Source organism: Centruroides sculpturatus, unplaced genomic scaffold, assembly GCF_000671375.1.
Source record: "Centruroides sculpturatus isolate CEXI.00-Female unplaced genomic scaffold, Cexi_2.0 scaffold1040, whole genome shotgun sequence".
Taxonomy (NCBI): Eukaryota; Metazoa; Arthropoda; class Arachnida; order Scorpiones; family Buthidae; genus Centruroides; species Centruroides sculpturatus.
This window is the reverse complement of record NW_019388358.1, coordinates 81,122-100,544: the sequence shown is the minus strand read 5'-3', so window position 1 is coordinate 100,544 and position 19,423 is coordinate 81,122. Positions and strand designations below refer to the sequence as shown.

The window sequence follows — 19,423 nt, the reverse complement described above, 5'->3', positions numbered from 1 at the left end:
GATGAAAAGATAAATAATATACACTATATATATATTATGTATGCTACATATACTTTTTAGTATTTTCACATTCGTGGAGTATGTAATGTTATGTAATAGGGGGTGTAGGTTTNTACTGTATAAACTTCCAGTCTGGCCTGGATGTCACATAATTTTTTAAATTAAAATTGGATTAAAAATTGCAGCCTGGCATTATAACAATGTCACAATAATATAAATTAAATTTTTAATATATAATTTTATTTAATTTATAAGGAATATAAAAGAAATTAATGTATATAAATCTTGTATATTATAGATAGAGAGAGATAAAGGGAGCACGAAAGATGATGATGATGATGCTAGTTATTCTGAGCTAAAGAGAGATAGCGAAGGAGAGAAAGGTATTTCTAAATTAAATTTTTATTTAAAAAATCGTTTACTTGTTAGAAATAAGCACTTCAGAATTTAAATTTATCTGTAATTAAAAAAATAATCTTTCATCGGTGTATAAAATTCTTCATTTTTTTACATTTTATAACTAAATTTAGATTCTTCATATTTACATAGAGATAAAAATATGGAAATATTTGGAATGCATATTGGATTTAACAGAGTCAATATTGAAAGCATAGCCAAACAGTTTATGTAGTAAACTTTTTGGCTGTGCTTCAGTTCTGTTTATGCATTAATGAGTTGTATAATGCTACCGTAACAATGCACAATACAAGTTTTTCAAAATCTTATGGGGCCTCTTGTGTATACAGTCCATCATTAAGCACTACATACCTGTGTTATTAATTCTTAAATTTATAAAATTATAATAAAAACAAATCGGAATACTTACTTTTGTTTTTAAATTTCTTACAGTGGCATTTTCATTAACTGAAAAAATTAAAGAAAAGACAATACCCAAGGCAAAGTAAGTTGATGTAATATTTATTCTTAAAAATGTTTTTATTTTTAAGAAAGTAATCTTAATATAAAATAATAATTTGGAATCTTTATTAAAATTTATTAAAAGATGCAATATTTTAAAAATTTAATACATCGAGAAAAATCTTTGTTAAATAGGCTAACTTTATTTAATGAACATGTTAATTATGCTTAACATATTTATTAAAACATATTTACCAATTTGAATTAAGTAAAATTGTTCAAACTTTATCTTAATCACTCAATAATACTCACTCACATGTCAGTAAATTCTTCAAGAATTACATTTTATATATTGTAATTATATTTTATATAACTCTAAAACATTTTGTGGCATTTACATCTTTAAATTGTTACATAAAAGATGTATGTTCCAAACTCTCTTAGTGTTGAGTTTTGGAATACATGTTAATAATTTAGTATATGTCACTATTCCCTATTAAAATAGCCAATTTAAATAAAATAACTTCACATTTATTTTTTAAGCACATTCCAATATTTGATGACAACCATGAGAGGTAACATTGTTTTTTTATTTTTCACAATTTATTATTTTCTTCCATATAACTTTTTTTAAAAATTAAACTATAAAAGGAGATTAAAAGATAAGTTGAATTTAGTAAAATGAAATAATTTTATTCAACATAGTCATCTCAACTGTATACACTTGCTACAAACACTGCAATCTCTAAAAGAAATTCTTAGTTTGGTACACATAACAGATCTCTGCAGCATCAATATGTTCCTAATTGGAAGCAAATATCATCTCTTTCAGATAGTTTCTCCAATATTGAGATGAAATGATATTCTGACAGGTTAGGTGACTGAATAGTTCAAATACTAAATTCTTTATTTTTTTGCATGGTTTGGTGGGCAGGCAAATGTATCTTGCAAAAAGAACATTTCCAACTCGGCTTCTCCCCTGCTATTTAACTTCAGAGCTTTACAATCCAGGCATTATTATGTATCTTGAATATATTTGCAGAAAATTTTTAAAAATGCAGGTTAAAATCGTTGATTAAATTTAACCTTGAAAGACATTTAAATAAAATAAAAAATAATACTATGGTAATTAGCAATTATGATTATTTACATTTATTGTTTAAACATATTTGTGTGTATTATTTTCTCATATTATTTACACAAGTAAGATATTTAAATATCAGAATTCTTTTAATATGTTATTAAAAACGTTTTATATTTTTATTATATAATTCATATTTTTCTTAGATAAATTGTTATTGAAATCTTCATATATTTAAGCCAGATAATCTTTTTCTTTTGTAATAATTGTAAAATGTAGTTTAATTATTACAGACCGCTTAGTAAGTTAATATCAAAACCATCGTCATCTAATAATAATAATGATGAACAAAACAAACAGAGTAATGAGGCAAAAAAGCGAAAGAATGTCTTGGATGAAATTATTGAAGAACAAGAAAAAAGAAAAGAAAAAATTAATAGAAAAGATCACTGGCTTGCACCAGTAAGTTAAATTTTATTAAATTTTTGATGGATTTTAGACTAGATTTTTTTAAACAGTTATTCAGGCCTGCTTTACTATTTGATTAACCTTTTACCCTGGCATGGTGGTACATTTAAAGTTGTCCAAGTGCTACAGAGAAGTGTGGTTGCATCTAAATTAATTAGTCTGGAAGTGGTGATCAGAAGGATGTCTGGGTAGCATAATTGACAACACATCTGCACAGTAAGCAGAAGTTGCAGGTTAGCATCCTGCCTAATGATTGAATTTAATATAAGATGTTGACATAACCACCTATCTTTAGTCTAAATTCTATCATATTTATACATTTAATTAACCAGGTTATAGCCTGATAATGAATCTGGCATTGTTATAGATATATATTAATAATCAGATGTTTAAGATGTAACCCAAAGCATTTACATTGTTTAAGTTAATGCCATAATAAATGTAAAATTGTATCTCTTAGATGATAAAAAAAATATAATTGTGTAAAATAAAAACAGAAATAATAATAATAGGTACATTATGTCCTCTTCTATGATGTTAATACACGGGAAAGTCAGTAATTAGGTTACAAATAGATTTCTGGCCTAATTTTTAGTAAATGCTTAACATAATCATTAATTTTTCAATAAAATTCCTATAAAGATTTAGGAATTTTTATAGGAATTTGATCATATCCTGTCAATTTTGACAGTTTGATGATCTGTGATATGTTTTCTCTCTAACTGCAAATTTTCATTTTCAGATGGCCCACAGAATTTCAAGTAGTATATTAAAATATTACCGTAGAGTTAAAGTCGGGTTTTTAAAAACTCCATTGATGATGGCCTGCTTTTCTGTCAAAACTTTGCTACTCCCATTACAAGTTTCAGGGAGGGATTGGAAGAAATGTAGTGACCTTGAATGGGTCTGTGCTGGACCAAAAATAGCACACGATAAACAATTTCTCCCTCACACAGAGTGCACAATTTATTCTATTTAAATTATTTTGAATTTTCCACCTCCTTGCTCTAAGAAAATTTCAATTTTACAACACAATACAAGTCTTTTTTTATTTAAATAAAATTTATGAAGTAATTTAAATAAAATTATGAAATTTTTTTAAACAATAGAAATGACATAGTTAATTAAATAATCAATTTTAAGTGAAGTTTTTCGTTTTTTGTAAGAAGTAAATAAAGTGTTTTTTAATAAAAAAAAATTTATATAATTGTGTGCAAATTGGGCTTAAATTCACTTGGCCAAATATTACATAATGGAAAGGAAAAATGCAGAGAACTTATTAGGTCGTGGAACAATGTCATAATTGGTCAGAAAACACAGGTGGAATTACTTGTACGAACCCTGTCTACACTGAAATTGTTCAAGCATACTTTAAAGATAATTATAATAGCTATTTTAAAATTTGAATCTTCAGTTAACAATTGTCTTTACATTTTTATGCAGAATAAGTATTATGTAAATATATTCATAAATACAGTTGATTCCGTTTAATTGAGGCGGCTTTTCGCTTAATTGGGACTGTAGCAGAAATGGAATTTAGCAGTTTTTGATATATTTTAGAGACTTTTCGAAAATATGTCAACACTACTTACACTAATGTTGTGTAGGCCTAATGGTTGGTGGTGACAAAGCAGTTTTATCTTTCACTTGAGCGAGTCGGTTTTTCCGGATGAGGTCAGTATAACAGGATATATTGCACCAGGACCATCTGAAGCAGACCTGAATGTGAGTTACTGACCCTGCTCTGGATTGGACCATCTGCATTGGACCAAGGACACCCAGACAATTTTTTGAGGTTTCTCATCCAAGTTGGAAGACAGCTAGAGTTGTGGAAGCCCTTATAAAGTGCTGCATACATGATTACGTCTAGACTAGGACAGCAGCCATCTGATCATTGGGACCAGTATCTGGAGCTGGTGGATTATACAGACGCTCTCACCAAAGTGGCTCATCGCCAAGTAAAGGAAACTGTGCTCAAAGAAAAGCTGTAAGGTGACTTTTAGACAAATCTGGCACATTCTAACTAAAAAGGGAGAAAGGAAAGATTGTTCAATCATGAACGGATCAAATGGTCAACCCTTGCGTACTTCACTACTAATATTTGGCAACACAAGCATGATGCAAATCAATTATTTATCATCGTGAATCTGGCAAATTTATAGTACAAATATTTTCTTTATGTTGGTTTAATAAAGCATTAAAATAAGTATCTAATTATTATTTTTTTACCTACATATTACATATTTTAATTTAGAATTTATTATTAGTTCATTTAATTGGGGCAACCTCTTAATCATGCCAAAATTGATTAATCCCAGCATGTTCCAATTAAGCAGAATCGACTGTTTTATATATATATAGGACTGTAAAGAGAAGGCCAGCTTCTGATTTGCCTATTTTGTTGAACTTTTCCTTATTAAATACCAGAAAAATGATATGCTATTCTGACAATATTATTTTATTTTAAATTTTTCAACATTATGAAAATATGATGAAATTTGTAATGCTTTTAATAAATTATTACTATTTTATAAGCTTTTGTTGCATGTAAATTGTAGTTGCTGCTCCTCTATATAAATATATATATAAAAATATGCTGATTATTTTTTTATATTATAATATTACAGTATTTTTTATTTATTTTTTAGGGAATTATTGTAAAAGTGATAACAAAGAAAATGTCAGATAAATACTACAAAAAGAAAGGTGTCATAACAGTAAGTATTCTATAATTACTATTTATGTTTTGTTTTAATACTTTAATAAATACCATAAAAACATACCTTAGCATGTTACAAATATGTTTAATTATAAAATGAAAACTTATGAAATAAAGCCTGTCAAATGACACTTAATTTATTTCATGCCCACTAATGATGAGAACTGGGACCTTATATCCTGCTCAAATTACCTTATTTGAAAATTTGACCCATGCACAAATCCAACAACTTCAAAGTAGCAGGTTAATGCCTTTATTATGCAACTGTCAAGCTGTCATGCAATAGTTTTAGTTCATCAGTGGCAGACTGGATAAAACAACTGAATATTGGTGGTTGGTTGTGAATTCACACTCCACAACAGGCCAGACATGTGGCATTTTCCAGATTTCTTCACATTTGTAAGACCGAAATAAGAGCCAATTCCTTGTAGAAAGTTCTCCCAAGAAGCATAAACTGAATACCCAGGTGTTGCATTGCCATATACAAACAAATCCTGCAATAGTTTGAATAACAATTGTGTTCCTTCTAGTTAAATAAAAAATATTTGCAAGGCTTGGTGTTCACAACAGTTTGAATTTGAAAGTACAACTCCTAGACAAAAAGTTAGAATATTCACTTAACTGAAAGTTTAGTGTATATTTTCTCATGAACAACACAGAGTACGAAACTTTTTTCTTTTTGACCTTACATAAACAACGTCTATGTATATTTGTTATACCCATTAATCATCAGACAAATTAAATCAAATGTTTTTTTGTTACAAATGGAAATGAAATGACAAAAAAATAGAATTACAGTTTGACCATGACAAAAAATTAGAATATTAGCAAAAACAGCCAAATAAACACCCATAAAAAACTATATTGTAATGCAAATTTTTATATTGCTGAGCAGTATAACAGTACAATGTGGAGTGTAGCGCGACATCAGTGACAGAACTAAAGATATTATCATAGCCTGTACAAAGTAGGAAAAACACAAAAATAAATTGCAAATTATGTAAAATGTTCGCAGCCAACAGTCTGTAGAGTACTGAAACAACAAAACTGTGTTCAAGTTTTAACTAATAAATGCCAGAAATGTGGATGTAAATGAGTAATGCCTGCAAGGGATGAGAGAAACTTGAGAAAGATTGTCGTGCAAAACTGCTTTAAGAGCGTTAAACATTTGCATGCACAATGGAAAGCAACTGAAGTAACGTTAGTAGCTGAACCACATGCTGAAGGTTGCATGACTTGCACTTCAACTTCCATGTTCCCAAGAGGAAGCTATCTCTAGCGAAAAAGCAATGACAAGCGAGTGGCAGATGGTGCAGAGAGAGGTTCATGTGGAACAAGACAACTGGAATAACATTCTTTTCAGTGACAAATCTCTGTTTTATCACTCCTGTGGTGACCAAGGCCCATGTGTATAGAGAACAACCAAAGAGGCTTTCAAAACGGACTGTATGAAGAGATCTGTGAAGTTTGCATCATCTGTCATGATCTGGAGATGCATGAATGCTAACGGCATAGGACAACTGTGCATTCTTCGAGAACGTGTCAATGCACAGACTTATCAAGATATCTTAAATAAAGACATTTATGACACCATCAGCAGAGGATTTAATTGAGAAAACATTTCTATTTCAACAAGATAGAGCATCCTCTCATACCGCAAAGTCAATGATATGTTGATTACAAAAATGACAGATTGCAATCTTGCCTTGCCCAAGCAATTCCCCAGACGTAAACCCATTGAAGTTTTGTGGGGAGTCATGAAACAATGACTTAATGAACAGTGGTCAACTTCTAAAGAGGAATTAGTGATGTACATTTAACACATTTGGAACTAAGTCACCAGAAACGAATGCGAAGCATTAATCCGCACCATGCCCGACAGATTGTGAGCATTTATTATGGCAAAAGGCGACGCTGAAAAATATTAAGCTTATTTTGTTGTATTTCCTATATTTAATCCACATTTAGCAAATATTCTAATTTTTTGTCATGGTCAAACTATTATTCTAATTTTTGTCATTTCATTTCCATTTGTAATAAAAAACGTTTGAGTTAATTTGTCTGATTAATGGGTATAATAAATATACATAGACATTGTTTATGTAGAGTCCAAAAAAGTTTCGTACTCTGTGTTGTTCGTGAGAAAATGTACACTAAACTTTCAGTTAGATCAGCGCTGTCCAACTTATCATAGCCCGCGGGCCATATTTTCTTCACCAATCATTTCGGGGGCCAAGAAGGTTACTGCTGTATTCACCCAGGTTAAGTGAAGTTACGCAAACTAAATAGTACCTACTTTAAATTCAAATTAGATTTAAATTTTCACATAGTAAAATAATTTTAATATTAATAATAATAATTTAGTAACATAAATATATTCATAGTAAAATGTACTCGCGGGCCGTAAAAATTATTTGGCGGGCCGCCAGTTGGACAGCCCTGAGTTAGATGAATAATTAATTTTTTTGTCTAGGAGTTGTATTAAATTTGTTAATAAAACATCCATCAATTTACTTCTTTTACATAAGTACCCTATACTTTTCATTATTTAACATTAGAATCAAAAAATATATATACATTTGTAATCAAAAATATTTGTTTTTACTTACAGGACATAAAAAATCAATATGTGGGTATAGTTAAAATGTTAGATGGAGGAGATGTTTTAAAATTGGATCAAGTGCACTTAGAAACTGTAATTCCAGCATTTGGAAAACAAGTTTTAATACTGAACGGAGCATACAGAGGATGCGAAGGAATACTTCAGAGTATTCAGCAAGATAAATTTTGTGCTACTATAAAAATTTCATCCGTAAGTTAATAATTTATTTATTAGAATATTTTGTGTTTTTCGGTAGATTTGTTTTAAAAAATGTTAAATTTCAGCAAATTATGGTAGATATCTTTAGTACAGTATCACAAATATACAGTACTCCCGCAATTAATGCATTTCTCTAATTCTTATTGTTTCAAACAACACGGATAGAAATTCAATTAATCAGGTGTTATTTTTCAGAGTAGATTCATATTTTCAAGCTGTCAGGCTGTTCAGTGCACTGTAGGGAAATTTTAACTGTAAATATATGTATTTTAAAAAAGGATGTGTATTAGTTAGTACCTCTTTACTAAATGTCTTAAAGAAAAAGCCAACAGAAGTGGGGCTTATGTCCAAAAGATATTCCTGAATAAAGGGTGATGTTAAAGATGCCCAGTGTCTACCTATGTACCCAGTTGTGAAGTAGAGAACATTTGATCTACTGTTTGTCAATGGCAAAGATCTTTGTTATGTAATGTAATTATTTTTTACTTAAAAAAATCATGTAAATTGTAAGACTTATGGTTCAAAAATATATTTTGAATTAATTATATAAGGGGGTACAATGATTTTAAAAAGTTACAGTTTTAAATCCATTAATTTACATGATAATGATAATTTTATTTGGTGATAATTTAAAAAGTTGGCAGTCGTATTTTATGAAATTAAATGATTTGTGTTATCGTGTATCAGTAAAAAAGTTAATCTGGGACTTTTAAAGTGTTTACTGATTAGATTAATAAGTGTGCCGATCAATTAATGTTGGCTTAATTTTATTGTGTATCGTCATTTTTTGTTTTCGCATGAATTCTGAGGTCCCATTGATGCTCATGAGGTGGCATTGAAGTTAATAATTATGGATTAACAGTATTTTTAGCAATTGTTTGCAATTTTTATAAACTTTTTAACCATTGGTGCTTCAAAAATGCATCCAAAACATAATAGTAAATCTAGCAGTGGAGTAAATAAAGAAGTATTTCTCTATTACCATGGAAATTAAACTGGACATTATAAAACTAAGTGCATTAGGTGGAAAAAAAAACAACGTTCGAAATGCCTCCTAATGGATGAGGCAGACGGAGGAACCCCCAGTTCAGCTCTGTTCTATAAGCATTAAGAGGACATTTTCATGCTCATAGGGCAGAAAGAGTCAAAAAATACCCAACATGGGTTTGGCTAGGAGCAGGGACAGACCCCAAAAAATTTTCTGGGTAGAGTCACCTAATGCAATAACCGAAATCTTAACCATCTTGGTTATTGCAGGTGTTGTTTCAACAGGGACAAATATAAGTATTTTTAACAACAGATTGACTAAATTGATGCAATAAGGACATAAGCATATAAACAAAATTAGTTATGTAAATACATCAAAAATACTTAGCAGTAGTTATCATTTCACAAAATATTCAGCTGATATGTAACCCAACTAATGAGATACAATTTTCCATATTTTTAATAAAAAGTTGCAAAGTTAGAGATTACATCCTATCTGTAAAGAAAATTCTCACAAAGCCAAACATCTGTCTGTGAAAGCAGTCCCAAAAGAACAATTTGAAATACTTTTCCACTGGCCTTCCACACCACAATTGATCAGATGCATTATGGCATCTCTTGCAACAGTTCTGTAAGGCAGTTGAAAGTGCACAAGTCGAGAATTAGATCATTGCAACAACCATTCTACATCTCATGTATACTGTTCGATGCATACAGCATTTCCCGGAACCTAACCTTAGCATTAAATGTGGTCCTACTGTATTAATAATGAAAATTACGAAATAATTTCATAAAAATTTTGAGGTATTTTAAGTTAACCATGATGTACTTTAATCATTCTATTTCATAGGGACCCTCGAGAGGCAGAGTCGTTGAAGGAATTGCATACGAAGACTTTTCGAAGTTACATACTTCATAACATTTACTTTTACGTACGTAGGAATATTGTAAATACGACATTAGGGAAGAACGAATTCCAAATTATTATGTGGTATTTTTTTTTTCTCCATTTTGTAATATTTTCTAAAAATAAATTATTATTTTATCATATGTCCTCATCATTTTTTGAAGATGTAGTCCATGAAACTGGGAACTTAGAAATTATTGTTGAAGGCCAAACTGTACTGAATAAACAGCAAATGCTATCTTAAAAATACATCTAAGATCATTACTCAGTTATTGGATCAAAGTAAATTACTAAAAATAGAAAAAATATATTTTGTAAATCATAGAATAACATTTTCTATTGTAAACAAAACAATTAGTCTAAATTCTGTACTTTATTACAAATATTTTTGTTTACAAATGATTGGTAATGTATCTGTAGTCCAGTTTCAACATTTTACAACACTTTGACACAATTTTAGAATTCTTGTACAAAATTAGGGGACAACTGACATCCGCATTATTCATTCCCAATTCCAAATAAAGTGGGTCACGAAGATTTCAGATTTTAAATGTTGACATCCCAAAATTTGTTTGTGTAAACCATGTTTTTGAAAAATAAAGTACACACTAGTTACTTTAATGTTATATTATAGTTTACACCTACATTGAATTTTTTTAAATGGATTTGTCTGCAGTCCTTTTTGACTTTCTTTGATTCAATAGAAAACTGGAAAAATGTCGTTAAAATTTGGGAGGACGAGCAATAGCAATGTAATTTTGACACACGAAAGTTCAAGTTGGAGGCGACTGTGACGGCAACACCATCGATGCACGAGAACATAAGACAAGGAACCGATAAAATGGCAACGTCTCTCCAACAGTGCCATAATGTCATTGATTTTTGATAAAATCCAATCGACATCTATTGGTTCATGCAGGTAAGATGACTACGTGAGTCGCACACAAGTTTACGGGTAGAATTCTACAGTTCCAAAAACCCACAGTTCCGTTGAAGATTCCGTATGGCTTTCAATGTGGTCATGTTAATTATGATCTCTAATATTTTATTTATGAAAAACAAATATATATTCAGGCTGTTTGAGGTAATCAATTTGAAGAATATAGCAAAGGTTGGAAAGTGACTATTTCTAAATGGAATTATGACACTGCAGAAACATTCTTGAACAGTATTTGACGAGCCTTCGAGAATCTAGAAACTGTTGCCAGCTTATAGACACTGAGATGACGGGCTTTGTAGGTTTTATGGTTGCGTGCCACAGTCTGCATCAGCCTATTGAATCATTCTTCTTCATAATGAGTTGAAATATATTACAAAGTGCTGTACCTTTTCTCACTTCAAGTAGCCTGTTGGAAGTTGTAAATAAATTGTTGATATTGAGCATTACAATGCTATAGATATTTTGGAAGGCTTTGAGTGTCTTGAGCTTGTCATTATTAGACCAAAATTTACTTACACAAAACACAATTTTTGCTGGCCAATAAATAATAGTGTTGTATCAAGCTACAGCAGTTTTTTCCCTATATATATTGTCAAAATAAAGGGAAAAACCGTTTACGCGTGTCATTTCTTTAGCTTTTCCTTCATTACTTCGAGTGGGATAGGTCTTAAATGATTTTAATGATTATCATTTACAATTTTTTAAAATATAAAACTCGTTTCTAACCCCAAAATTAAGTTTTTTGACGTTTTACAATAAATAATAATATAAAAGTTATTTTTTTTAAATCTCATAACAGCCGGGAAAGTTACGCAACTGGTTGCTGGATTTTTTTAGTACAGCTCTCCTACTAAAGTCCAAATGTATAAATAAGCAACAACTTGCAGATTAAAATACTTCTACGTAATAATTTGTGCTAAATTTAATCATTTCTTTGGGTCATATTGGTAATCCTAAAAGTCGTATCTCTGTATTTAACTACATTGAAAAGCTCCCCGTTTTAATGTTTATTGCCTTATTTCAAAGTATTTAAAACTTGTGTTTACCAACGCTGCTAACATATAATGATGCATTACATACCAATCAGGAAAGAAGAGGCATAAAATGAGGAAGAAAAGAAAAAAAAAATTTCGACTGAATTTAGTAAATGAAACTTTTAAAAATCTGGTGGCCCACCAGTGCCCGAGTGGATAAAAACACTGGACACTGGTAGTTGGTCGCGGGTTCGTATATGGCTAACGGATCGGTCGAAGTTTTTAGTGGGTTTCTTTATCACCTAAACCAGTGGGTTTCTTTATCACCTTACATCAGTATCACCTAAATAGGGGAGTTCCCTGGAGGCATTCCTTTTCGGCAGATCTCCCAAGTGTCACGTTGCCATAAACGAATGAACCAAAACCGATACTACATAAAATGTATTTCGATTCCACTAAAATAGTTTGTTTAATTAGCGATATTCGTTGTAGTGTCGACTATATAATTTGTTTTAATAAATTAAGTATCAGTTTAATATTAAAGCGGGTGTAATTCTTCAGATCCACATTTTACAATGCACGTGATACACCATTTGTTTTTTAATGATATAAAATTATTTCTAGAAATAGTCATTTAAATGTCATTATCATCATCACTGATATTACAAGATAAATGACAAGCGCTTATCTTATCTTGACCGTGAATTTGCTTTCATTTCGTTTTATGTCACCTTGCAGTCTTCGATAAACCAAATTGCTCCAGTGTGGCGCCGTCTCCGGCAATATGGCGGCACGAATTGCTTCAATCACGACCAAGTTACTGGCGTCCCGTGAACTGAACCGATTGAAATCACCAATCTGTATTGATCTTAAATTTCCTAAATATTCGAGTGCACGCCGTACTCGGATATTCCAGTTGGATCAACGGGTTGTACAAAAGGAGTTCATCAGATTTTATTCACGTGTCTAACACATAAATAAGAGGCACATCACCCCTGACAGATCGTATGTTGCGTAGCCTTATTCCATCAATCCAATACGATTTCAAGCCCGAATCTGGATCAGAAAATTTTTGCCAGTTTGTCGGGTCTGGAATCGCACCACTCGGCCTCCGCCATTGCGAGCCCGGCCTCATAAAATTTCGTTAATAGTCACAGTAAAGGCTGAGAGGTTAAGGTACCAACCTACCGCTCCCGAGGGTCTAAAATCTACAGAAATTTTTCGGGGGTGATTCGCGTATGTCAGACCCTTCCCTAACCATCCTGCCGCTCCATTACGAGCCTAACTAAACGAATAATTGGCTTGCTAAAAAAAAGGGCTCTATTAGTACGAATAGTTTTTAAAAAGTGCCAACAAGACAAAAAAATAAGTGTCGCGTGAATTCCGAATCGGATTCGAACCGGTATTACTCTCAACAAATACGTGGCAACACTTTTATTATTAATATTTTATATAAGAAAGATCGTCGCGTATAATATTTATAAATTTATAAAATAAAAGTTAAAATATTAATAAGACATCGACACCCTTTTAATATTTTCGATTTTAAGTTTCGAATTTAAGAAATAAAAATAAAAATAAAACGAGAAAAAAATAATAATAATACCTCCAGGTGGCGCGGAAACGTTTATAGTAGGAGGAAGGAAAGTATTTAAGTGTCTGTTTGTTGTTTTGATTTCTAACGTATTGAAAATGGTGATTTGTTTGTATTTCTTTGCCGTTATGGCCTTGGCAGTGTTGGACGTTGTCCACGCAGCGAATTTCGACGCCGGAGATTGCCTAGCGTTAATCATCGGCCTGGTCATCGGTATATTGGGAATCTGTGCATGTTTAGGCTGCTACGCAAGGAAAAGAGCGGGCATACAATACTGAATAACCAATAACAATCGACTTTTCATAACAATAACTTTTAAAAAACGTGTGAAAATCTTTGATAAAATGGATGAAGAAACATCACTGGTAGAGGCAGTAGCGAGTGATTCAACGTCATGTGACGATAAATTGTCACGTGGTTGGTTGGAAGAAGGAGGTTGAATGCATGCAACATGTCCGCCTGTGTCATTCCATTTTTTGTAATTTTTTTCGAAAGTAATTTCTAGTCGAGGATTGTATAATTCGATGGAAGAATAAATGTGGTAAATGGTTTGATTAAAATTTATCTGCTGATTTGCATATCTCGTGACTTATTGTTGACGTCGTGGATAACATCACACTTAACTTTTAACGTTCGTGATTATTTAATTAAGTTTTAGAACAAATTCTGAGTGACGTGAACCTTTTCCTCCTGTTTGTTTCAATTTTGTCTTTTCCTTGGAAGTTTGATTGGTTGATTAAACGGTGTTTCGACTACTGGAATATCATTTGTTTACTCGAGAGTGAATTTAATACAGTCAAATATTTTGATGCCATCCCTTTTGTATACACTTTATTCACTTTTAAAACAATTGGTCTATTCTATTGCACGCTAATTAACACATTAAACAAATTGCCTATTAGATTACGGTTACGGCAAAGTGGTCTTATCGCATCGAGATGACGAGAAACCGGACTCAAATGATTTAAAATATTAATTAATATTTGGATAATTTGAGTCCGGTTCCTTCTCGTCTTGATGCGAGGAGTCTCTTTCGCTGTGGCCATAATATCCGATAGGTTATTTGTTTAACGTGTCTTTAACTTTGGGCAAGAAGTGTACTTGATTTAGACAATGTACAGTACTGTACTTGCACTAAAAAAATTTAACTCATATCGTAACTTATATCAAGGATGATTTTAATACAATTATTGCAAGTGATGTGTTAATTTATCCTTTTAAATTTAATAAAAACTTTGTTCGTAGAATGTTTCAGGAAGAGAGTTTTTCTCATAATTATCAAGGAAGTTTTAATTATTTGGAAGTACAGTTTTGAAGTAAATCTGCCTTATAAATACTTTTTAAATCAGATTATTAATTCTGATATTATATATTTTAAATACAGGTTGTCCCAAAAAAAAATGTGTAAATGCTTTGATTATTAATAAACTTTATTTCTTTAATTTTATGTTATTATATTTTCTATAATTTTCTAATTTATGGTAATCACTTCTAGCCTTATTCTCTTATAATTTTAATAAAAATTAATGTGGTGTACGTTTGTTTTTGATTAAGTGTCCATTGAGCGACACTTTGTGTTAAACTTATCGGTACGCGCAGTTATATACTGTTGTTAGACTATTTAAAACATTATGAAAATCAGTTTTATAAACAAAATTCTGTAATAAGCCATAAACAATCTGTTTGAATATGCTATTTTATAAAATAATTTCAAGTAATGTGAAAACAATTGCAAGTTATTTCAGATATATGACAAACTTCTTTACTGTAGAGTTAAAACTTTCCAGTTTTGTTTTATTATAAAATAATTTTAAATTTATTTTCTAGAATATTTGAAAAATTGAATGGAAACTTACAATAAATCAGATTTTCAATTGATTTAAGAACAGGTTGCATACAAAATAATAATGATATTAGTGAATGTGTGTATAAAGGTTAGTGAGGGACTAAATAATAATCTTTACAAACCAAAATTTTAATATTTAAAATGAAAGTTTTAAACCAAAAGTTCTTTCAAACTGTTTTTAACAAGAAAAGTCCATAATAAAACTATAATGTGATGAATAATTTCCAAAATATATATAAAATACAGGGATCAGCAGATTAGTAGTTTGATGAAAGTTTCATTAGAAAAAGAACTGAATATTACTGTTAGAGCAGACAATTTAAGTGTTGTTGTGAATTGAATGGCATGTGTGGAGAAAGGAAAAATTGAAGAATTTCATACCATTTAGCTCTAAAATAATAATCAATATATTTAACAGAGATTAATGTCAGCTAATATCGATTTTTAATCGTGAATAATATATGTATTGGCAACACAAAATGTCGCAGCTTACTTATATATAGATTGTATGAAACAAATTTCATATATCCATAAATTTATTTATTTTTAAAGTAAAATCAAATGTAAATAATAGCTAATAAGAAAACTATCCATAAATTCAAAATTATGCACGTCCTCCCAACACTATATATTTTAAAAATAATTTTACATAGAAACAATTCATAAAGAAATTAGCAAATTGAAAGCTTAAGTAGAGAGAAAATAAGACACATCAATTGATTGTTGTTATTAATATATGAATAACATTTTGTATGATATTCATATATTCAAAGTGCCCTTTACCCTTCTGATTTATTGATGGTTTTGGTATTCTTGCTTTATACCCTATTGTCTACAATACTCTACGTATTGTTTGTGGACTAATTTTTCTTCTCGAAACGGTCTTTGCTAAACCTAAAATCTCTATGAGTGCACCACTCAGAGATTTTTATTTAGTTCTTAGTGTCCACTACTCATTGGTTTCACTTCAAGATTTGTCACAACTTCTTTCTTTATTTATGTAGCACTAGAATATGTTGGACAGTAGAAGCACTCCTGTTTACAATACAATTATTTTTATTTCTCTGTTTTACATAAAATTACTTATAAAATGAAAATGTTCCTGTAAGCTCTGATTTAAGGATTATTTCAATGTTAATTGCTTGAAATTATATCGCATTTTTATTGTATAATGCTTAATGAAAATTGATGTATTTCGCGTTTCCTCTTTTGCTATCACTCGTAAGGTTTCTCATAGATATGGAAGACGATAGGATTTTAATTTAATTATAATAAAATAATCTTTATTATTAATGTTCCTATGTTCTTTTTGGCTCCTCGATCAGTTTTCAACATAAAAGTTCCAATATTATTTTAAAAAGAAATCATTGAACACTAGTAATTGGTCGTGGGTTTGCGCCTAATCAACGTACTGACCACGGGAAATTTTTTGTTTTCTACACGTATTTAACACCTAAATAGGCCCATTTTTTCCATTGAAAGTCCTCCTGGGAAGCACTCTCCCTTGGCGTATCGCTCATATGCTGCGTTACGTTATCCCATTCGCGGAGGATGCTCCAAAGCTTAAAGTGTTTTGGGCATCCGTGTTCAGGAACGGGTCATAATCTCGGAAATTTCCATGGTAGTTCCGCACGGATATATCTGGCATCGCACCGTGGACTTGATCGAATCCACGATGCTCATGAAAAAAGCCATCTTAATTAACGTGAAAAGGATTTTTTAAAAAAGCAACTAATTCAATTACTAGGCTGCTATTTGTTTGATAATATTTATTAGAATACTCAAACTCTTTGAAACCCGCTCACCAGTGGCAGAGTGGATAAAACCACTGAACGTCGTGGGTTCGGGGTTCGAGCCTCTCCAATGGGCAGCCACGTGGAGTTTTCCGGGTTTTCTTCGCGTTAGTAACACTTAAATAGGGACAGGTTCTCATAAAACACCTCCCGGGAGGCATTCCCCCTTGGAAGATCGTCCGTGTGTCACTTTGCCGTATACGAATAAACCAGACCAATCCTTCGAATTTTTATTATTCGGACATGCATAATAGATAACATATACATAGCTCAATGACCTAAAGTAACCACAAGTAAACATTTAATCAAAATTAGATTCAATAGAGCTCAGTTGTATGTGCTTCAAGGACAGAGGATTTGATGCGCCTTTCTAACAATATAATATTTATCCGAATATAGATTTTTTAAAACTCTTTCCACCCAGTGGGCACTAAAAATTTAAATTAAAAGACAAAGTAATTAAATTAGAATTTAACTAATAAGCATTTTCCTTCTCCTCCTCACTCCTCTTCTTTCTAGACCGTTCAAATGGAAGTTTCGCAATAGAATGCAATTCAAGCGCTGCCATGATCAGCGGTTCTAATGGGCTGAGAAACTGACCGGCATCTCGAGAGGACCTGGTACCGTGGTACCTGGCCACTACCGTAAAGTTTGACCCCTAAGTATGCGAAATCGTGTCTGGTATTGGAAGGTCCTCCGGAGATGCCGGCAGTTTCTGGACGTGGCCACGAGGAGACTCCTGCTGAGATCATCTGGGCGACCTTTCCGAAACATTGCGATTCCCGGTATGGAAAAGGAGACAACCAAGTCTCTTGAATGAAAATTATGTTTACAGGTGCGAAACACTCTGCCACAGGAATAAATTGTTTGGTGCACACTCCCTGGTGTTCTGAGGGATTGTGTGGAGAGGGAGCCTATGGTGGCTGGTCATACATTTATATGTTTTGTTACAGAGACCTATCGATAGATCTTGATTGGGAAAAAGAAGGGTCGGGAGGCTGGGAATAGGTTTTACTGTTATTATTGGACTCCAATTTTCAAAACCTTGCAGATATCGGCGTCCATCCGTCCGTCCCTCCTTAATCTCGAGAACGAAGTTAGATAGATAAAAGTCGAGACCAGATATGGAAAGCTTAGGGGAATGAGATCTCGATTAACTATATAAGAATTTCCGGTTTAGACCGGAAGTTACGTTATTGTAATTCAAAATTTTCTCCCGAATGGAGTTAGATGACCGGCGTGTCCCTGTTGTTAACAGGAAAGTATGATGCGCAGGGACAAAACACTACTAAAATTGAGAGCATTGTGACGAAAAATACAGCCCCGCATTGTAATTACGTCACAATAAATTATAGCTGGTTTTTGCTCCTCTTTTAAAAATTGATTAAATATTTGTTCATTAAATTATTTTTAAAATAATAAATAATTTTATTTAATCACATTTATAAAAAATATAATTATAATTTATCAAAGAAAGCAATTATATAATTTATTTTAATGAAAAATTGTATATTCCACGAAGTAGCAAATGACTTTTAAAATTAAAAAAAATTAATTTTTTTTTTAATGAAATATTCTAAACAAGATGATAATTTAGTTCGACCTCAATTTATTTTTATATTAATCTTATTTAAGCAGTTTATTACGCAAATAATTAAATGTTTTTAATGTTAATTCTTGACATTTAACGTGGTGCCATCTGTTATCAAAAATAGTTATAAATTTATGTTAAATATTTAAAAATTTACACATTATTTGAAAACATTAAATTTTATTTACATTTTTACACTAATAAAATTAATAATGAATCTATTTTTATCAGTTTTTTTTTAATATTTGGAACTACGATAATGAAATAGTGTATTAATATAATCAAAAGTAGTAGATTTATTGTTATTCAAGATGGCGCCGAAATGAAGGTATAGTCCGACCAACTAGAAAAAAACAATTAAGATCATTTCTTAATTTTTTTTCGACTAAAATTATACATTTTTTAGCTTTGTATTTTAAAAATAAATATAAATTCTTTATAAAGCTATTTAATTGCAATTTTGAAAAAAAAATTAACAATAGGAAGAAATTAATTAAATACGTAAACGGAATTATCTTTCGGTCGCCATCTTAGAACACGGTCATAAATATTAAAAAAAAAAAGTAAACACTCAATTACCACAAAAAAAATAAATAATAATAATAATAATAATAATAGATATAATTCTTAACAAATACAAATAATTTTATTTAATTAATATTAATAAATTTATATATTTAAAAAATAAACGATGTCGTTTAGAATTAAAGTGCGCAATAGAATATACGATAATAAAGTAAAATCGATTTAAATAAATATCGGGAAGAGAGAGAGCGCCATCTAGCGCCCGTTAGGAGACGAGAATCGGTCTTCTGTAGATGGTGGAGCGTGATTAAAGAGGCAC

The 19,423-nt window shown here is 31.0% G+C and overlaps 1 protein-coding gene across 3 annotated transcripts in view; it reads left to right on the top strand.

Annotated features, from left to right (window-relative positions):
* LOC111616897 (DNA/RNA-binding protein KIN17-like) overlaps positions 1-10,023 on the top strand; it is a 33,258-nt gene extending 23,235 nt beyond the window's left edge. For 2 of the 3 annotated variants that reach the window (XM_023358254.1, XM_023358253.1), the window contains exons 7-12: positions 299-383; positions 850-901; positions 2,233-2,401; positions 5,056-5,124; positions 7,738-7,938; positions 9,785-9,982. In XM_023358254.1, coding sequence (XP_023214022.1) covers positions 299-383; positions 850-901; positions 2,233-2,401; positions 5,056-5,124; positions 7,738-7,938; positions 9,785-9,853 — 645 coding nt within the window. In that variant the 3' untranslated portion in view covers positions 9,854-9,982. Of the gene's footprint in view, positions 1-298; positions 384-849; positions 902-2,232; positions 2,402-5,055; positions 5,125-7,737; positions 7,939-9,784; positions 9,983-10,005 lie in introns of those variants that run through there. The other variant, XR_002755340.1, reaches the window with a different exon arrangement.
* Positions 10,024-19,423: the final 9,400 nt, after the last annotated feature.